Here is a 6929-nt window from a genome sequence, read left to right as displayed (position 1 = left end):
CATCAATCCCCTCATACTCCAGCATCAATCCCCTCATACTCCAGCATCACCCCCGCATCCTCCAGCATTACACCCCAATATTCCATCATCACCCCCTCATCCTCCGGCATTATTCTATTATCTTCCAGCATCATCGCCTCATCCACCTTCATCACCCCCTTCTTCTCACTCCCATAGTATTGTTAATCTCACATGGCTTTAGCGAAAACATTTCCTGTACCTCCTCAGACCTGCTCTGTCTTCTATAAATTTTGGTGCCACCACCTTGGAAAAGTGCGAAGCTAACGCAACCCTCCGAGGTACATGGTCGCCATACAAGCTCCAGGCAGACAGAGCACCCAGCCTTGACACGAGTACCGTGACAACTAGGCCCAAGAGCTGTTGATCACCATATTCTTCTGCCATTCTTAAGGGAGAACTCCGTAAGTGCCTCATAATTTTTTATTTCAAATCTGTTTAGGTGGACAAAATCTTTTCATGGTAAAAATGTAATACTTTGGGTTTTGCAATGATTTGTACATTTAAACATGGCAGATAACCTCTTAAAGGGCTTATCCAGTGCTAAAAAAACATGGCCACTTTCTTTCAGAGACAACACGACTCTTGTCTTCAGTTCAGGTGCAGTTTGCACCTTGACAGGCTGGGTTCACACTATGTATATTTGAGGCTGTATTTGTGAGGCTGTATAGCAACCAAAACCAGGAGTGGATTGAAAACACAGAAAGGATCTGTTCACATAATGTTGTAATTGAGTGGATGGCCATCATTTAATGGCAAATATTTGCTGTTATTTTAAAACAACGGCTGTTATATTGAAATAATGGCCGTTATTTACTGTTATATGGCGGCCATCCACTCAATTTCAACATTGTGTGAACAGATCCTTTCTGTGTTTTCAATCCACTCCTGGTTTTGGTTGCTATGAGGACCTGACATGAGGACCAAATACAGCCTCAAATATACATAGTGTGAACCCAGCCTTAATATGAGGATGGCTTTAATGAGAGATTTTTACTATAACTTTCTTGACTGTGTCTTTAACTTCCCGATTACTGAGACTGTAGATGAGAGGGTTCAACATCGGAGACACAATAATATAAAATATGGAGCTGTACTTCTCCTGATCTGTAGAGTACATGGATGAGGGGTCGAAATACATCAACATGACTGTCCCAAAGTACAAAGCCACCACCGCTAGATGGGACGTACAGGTGGAAAAAGCCTTAGACCTTCCCGCAGAGCGAATCTTTAGTATAGAGGCTAGGATACGAGCATAGGACAGTAAGATCAGCAGGAGAGGAAGGAGAAGAGTGATAAAACTGATGGAAAATATCTGGAGTTCACTGGACGAGATGCTCTTACACGACAGTTTTATGAAAGCCAACATCTCACACATGAAATGGTTGATTTGATTATAACATAGAGTAATGGGAGAGACAAGAGAAGGGACCGTACAAAGCATAAAGCTTAAGAAGAACGCTAGAGCCACCAGCTTACAACAATTACCCCAATGCATGAGGATGGGGTAGTGGAGAGGGTGGCAGATGGCAACGTATCGATCGAAAGCCATCACAACAAGAAGCTGACACTCCGACCCTTCCACCACAAGGATGATATAGATCTGAAGGACACAAGCCGAATGTGAGATGGTCCTTTCAGTAGAGACAAGATCAGCCAATAACCGGGGCAAAGCCGTTGTGGAATAACACAAGTCAAGAATGGATAACACACAAAGAAAAAAGTACATGGGCTTATGTAACTTGGGGTTGAAGATAACCGTGTATAAGATGAGGCTGTTTCCAGTGAATGTCACCAGGTAGATGATAAAGAAAAAGAGGAATAGCACAGCATTTATCTTTGGGTTCATGGTGAAGCCGAGCAGAATAAATTCTGTGAAGGTGGTGGTGGTGTTCCTGGTCTCCATCATGTCAAGGGTCGTAACATAGTCTCAGACTCATGGTCACAGAGAACGACGCATCAGTTCAGGGTTACAGTGAATTACTTACATATAGTTACGTAAGGCTGAAAAAAAAAACATTTATCCATTCATCACCTTCAGCCTATTATGCTTATTGTGTGGAGCGAGAAGACGGCAAAAACTCTATGAGGTGGAGACCAATTTTTCTAATTTTTAGGAGAAAATTCCTGGCATCAGAATAAATCAGAATAAATGGATCAACAAGCCTTCTCCATAGCCTGTAATATTAACCTGCATTGAACTTGCATAGTATAGTATGTGATAGTATATAGTATGTGATAGTATATAGTATGTGGTAGTATATAGTATGTGATAGTATATAGTATGTGATAGTATATAGTATGTGATAGTATAGTATGTGATAGTATATAGTATGTGATAGTATATAGTATGTGATAGAATAGTATGTGGTAGTATATAGTATGTGATAGTATATAGTATGTGATAGTATAGTATGTGATAGTATATAGTATGTGATAGAATAGTATGTGGTAGTATATAGTATGTGGTAGTATATAGTATGTGGTAGTATATAGTATGTGATAGTATATAGTATGTGATAGTATAGTATGTGGTAGTATATAGTATGTGATAGTATAGTATGTGATAGTATATAGTATATGATAGTATAGTATGTGGTAGTATATAGTATGTGGTAGTATATAGTATGTGGTAGTATATAGTATGTGATAGTATATAGTATGTGATAGTATAGTATGTGGTAGTATATAGTATGTGATAGTATAGTATGTGATAGTATATAGTATGTGATAGTATAGTATGTGATAGTATATAGTATGTGATAGTATGTGATAGTATAGTATGTGATAGTATATAGTATGTGATAGTATATAGTATGTGATAGTATATAGTATGTGGTAGTATAGTATGTGATAGTATAGTATGTGGTAGTATATAGTATGTGATAGTATAGTATGTGATCAATTATATGTGAAGGAAGATGAACAACATGAAGTGAAGCCAGCATGTAAAATAAAATTTAAAAAAAATAAAAAATTGTGAGTGCTGTGAGATCTCCTAGAAACACACGCTTATATAGGGAGGTTTCACCGCTCGTGAACTCTGGAGATTAATTATTTTTCTGAATAAATAAATTAAATAGAAATTTATTATATATTAATATTATAAGACATAAACACCTCGTAAATGATGAACATTGGAAATAGAGAATTTTTTTGGGTCATCTTATCCCTAACTACAACTAGAGATGAGTGCACTTTTCAAAAGTTCGTTCCGACCGGACTTCCGGATTTTTTTGAATTTCGGATTTCTTCGCATTTCTTCGCATTTCATAGTTTAAAGCATCTATATGTTATGGGGGTTGTATTTAGTTGAATTTAGGGCTCTACATGTCAGTAGCATCATTATCTTTTCAATATCTCAAAGTCAAAGTTTTTTTTTTTTTTAGGCTTCAATATTCACCATTACAGGGTCTATGCAGGAAACTCACCATTACAGGGTCTATGCAGGAAACTCACCATTACAGGGTCTATGCAGGAAACTCACCATTACAGGGTCTATGCGGGAAACTCACCATTACAGGGTCTATGCGGGAAACTCACCATTACAGGGTCTATGCAGGAAACTCACCATTACATGGTCTATGCAGGAAACTCACCATTACAGGGTCTATGCAGGAAACTCACCATTACAGGGTCTATGCAGGAAACTCACCATTACTGGGTCTATGCAGGAAACTCACCATTACAGGGTCTATGCAGAAAACTCACCATTACAGGGTCTATGCAGGAAACTCACCATTACAGGGTCTATGCAGGAAACTCACCATTACAGGGTCTATGCAGGAAACTCACCATTACTGGGTCTATATAGGAAATTCACCATTACAGGGTCTATATAGGAAACTCACCATTACAGGGTCTATGCAGGAAACTCACCATTACAGGGTCTATGCAGGAAACTCACCATTACAGGGTCTATGCGGGAAACTCACCATTACAGGGTCTATGCTGGAAATTCACCATTACAGGGTCTATGCAGGAAACTCGCCATTACAGGGTCTATGCAGGAAACTCACCATTACCGGGTCTATGCAGGAAACCCACCATTACAGGGTCTATGCAGGAAACTCACCATTACTGGGTCTATGCAGGAAACTTACCATTACAGGGTCTATATAGGAAATTCACCATTACAGGGTCTATGCAGGAAATCACCATTACAGGGTCTATGCAGGAAACTTACCATTACAGGGTCTATATAGGAAATTCACCATTACAGGGTCTATGCAGGAAACTCACCATTACAGGGTCTATATAGGAAATTCACCATTACAGGGTCTATGCAGGAAATCACCATTACAGGGTCTATATAGGAAATTCACCATTACAGGGTCTATGCAGGAAATCACCATTACAGGGTCTATGCAGGAAACTTACCATTACAGGGTCTATATAGGAAATTCACCATTACAGGGTCTATGCAGGAAACTCACCATTACTGGGTCTATATAGGAAACTTACCATTACAGGGTCTATGCAGGAAACCCACCATTACAGGGTCTATGCAGGAAAAAGGTGACAAATGCAGTGAAGGAGCAGCAATAGTCATTTGAGGCCAGTACAGGAGCAGCAGTAGCCAACATGGAGGCCAGGCAGGAGCAACAGTAGTCAACATGGGAGGCCAGGCAGGAGCAACAGTAGCCAACATGGAGGCCAGGCAGGAGCAACAGTAGCCTACATGAAGGCCAGGCAGGAGCAGCAGTAGCCAACATGGAGGCCAGGCAGGAGCAACAGTAGTCAACATGGAGGCCAGGCAGGAGCAACAGTAGCCAACATGGAGGCCAGGCAGGAGCATCAGTAGCCAACATGGAAGCCAGGCAGGAGCAACAGTAGTCAACATGGGGGTAGTGTATTTGGGCACCTTCCACCGTGGCTCCGCACACATCAGTTCACGGAAAGGTGCTGAGTCGACCACTTTAAACGGTAGAGCCTGGAGCACAACAAACTTGGCGTTCAGCTTGACTGCTGCGGGATTGCTGGGTGCATATGTATAGGGACTCCATGATGACAGGCTGCCTACGGCTAGCAACACAGGGGCCACCAGCTGAAGAAGGGAGTGAAGGAGGTCTGACTCTGTGAAAGGCCCCCCTGACTACTGCTGCTTCCTTCTGCTGTTGACCGCGGCTATGCCTGGGCCTGCTGTGACCCACTATCACCCCATTTCAACCAGGCGGAAAGGTGGTGGCGCTTCATATGGGCAGCCATGGCGCTGGTGCCAAGATGTCTAGCAGGGGTCCCACTTTAGTACTTGTATATCTGTATAAGAGTATTTTTTTTGTTTTATTCTACAGACATGCACAAGAGATATATATTTGTGTCGCAGGAAAACACCTATGTCATATACACTCTGGCAAGGGTCCAACTATAGTACTTGTATATCTGTATAGCACTTTTTTTAGAGTTTTATTCTACACACATGCACAAGGTATATATTTGTGCTTCAGGAAAACACCTATGTCATATACACTCTTCCGAGGGTCCAACTATAGTACTTATATCTGTATAGCATGTTTTTGTTCTGTGCACCCTTTGCTCTCCTATGCCTAATCTATCTACCTATCTATCTTTCGCCCTCTCTATTTTTCTCTCTCAATAACTATGGGGGATATTTACTAACAAATCTAAAAACATGATTTTGTCAAAGCTATTTTGGCATAATTTCCAATCTAATGTGTTTAGTCAAATTTATGTAAATTGTCTAATAGCATAGTAAATGTGTCTTAAAAATAATGGTCCTTTAATTAGTCTAATAAAATAACCTGGTTTGGAGCAGACGTAGCGATGCGCCAATACAGTATATGAGACTTTTTTAAAAATTGCACAGTTAATAAATTTAACTAGAAAAGAATTCTGGCGCACTTTCGATCTAATTAACAACAAAAAATCGAATTCAAAAAGTCGCGTCTAATTTGGATAGTCTTGTCTAAAAAAGCTTCACAAATTCATATTAGATTTATTTTGAGCGCAAACTAGATATATTAGACTAAAAACAGGCGCAATTAGTTTGATAAATGTCCCCCTATATGTTTCTCCTCTCCGCTTTCCTAGTAATCTTTTTGTCTTTGCTTTTGTGCAATATCTTCTTAGTGCAGCAGTCTCCTTTCTCTCTCTCTGCAGACTGCGTCGTGTGGTCATGTGACCGCTCCTCTTAAAGCAATACCGATGTCACACAGGGGGTGGGCTAGTGCAACATCCCTGCTAATTGCGGCTGCCATTTTAGAAAGCAAGGGAAAAAAAAAATTCGGAGCAGACTTCCAAAAATCCGAATCCGACCGGACTCAGACTTTTGGAAAAATCCAAACCGAATCCCATACCGGCCGAACCAGTTCACTCATCTCTAACTACAACATACACAGAGCGAGCCACAAGCCCGAACCGTGTCACTGGCGGAGCGGCGGCCATCCCCTTACCCTGTCCCTGGCAACCGGCCTGGTTGGATTGCTAGGGGTGCATCGGCTCTAGCCCTCTTTTCTTGCTGCGGTCGGGGTTTCACTGCCTTAGGCTGAGCGGCTCAGGTGAATACTATCTAATCACTCTATTTAGTGGGTGGCACCGCCGGTCAGCTATGTTGTGTGTTGCTGTAGCTAAAGTCTCAGCTCCTACCACATTCTGGGGCTGGGACTCCAGGTTCCATGAGTATCCTCCCTTGCCTGCGATAGAGCCTTGTTTACTAGTGTGTCTTGATCTAGCGGTAATCCTTGCATTGTGTTTTAGTATTCTGACTTCTGGCTTTTTGGACTTTGACTATTCTCTTGGATCACGTTTTGTACTGCGCCACCCTCTTTTGCGTTTGTCTTGTCTTTGTTCAGTGTTCACACTTAGATAGGATTAGGGACCATCGACCAGTTGTCCGCTGCCGTTAGGGATGTTGCAGCAATTAGGCGGGGACAATGGGGTGGGTGCCAGCA

General features: G+C 41.6%; 1 protein-coding gene across 1 annotated transcript; it reads right to left on the bottom strand.

Annotated features, from left to right (window-relative positions):
* Window positions 1-997: 997 nt before the first annotated feature.
* LOC138795330 (olfactory receptor 2B6-like) lies at window positions 998-1924 on the bottom strand. Its single transcript, XM_069974321.1, has one exon. The coding sequence runs from the start codon at window positions 1922-1924 to the stop codon at window positions 998-1000; it is 927 nt and encodes a 308-aa protein (XP_069830422.1).
* Window positions 1925-6929: the final 5005 nt, after the last annotated feature.

The sequence above is a fragment of the Dendropsophus ebraccatus genome, chromosome 6 (genome assembly GCF_027789765.1).
Source record: "Dendropsophus ebraccatus isolate aDenEbr1 chromosome 6, aDenEbr1.pat, whole genome shotgun sequence".
Classification (NCBI taxonomy): domain Eukaryota; kingdom Metazoa; phylum Chordata; class Amphibia; order Anura; family Hylidae; genus Dendropsophus; species Dendropsophus ebraccatus.
The sequence above is the reverse complement of the archived record's forward strand: the minus strand, read 5'-3'. Positions and strand labels throughout refer to the sequence as shown.

Coding starts and splice junctions, on each gene's coding strand:
- LOC138795330 (XM_069974321.1), bottom strand. CDS start 1,924: ATGGAGACCAGGAACACCACCACCACCTTCACAGAATTTATTCTGCTC.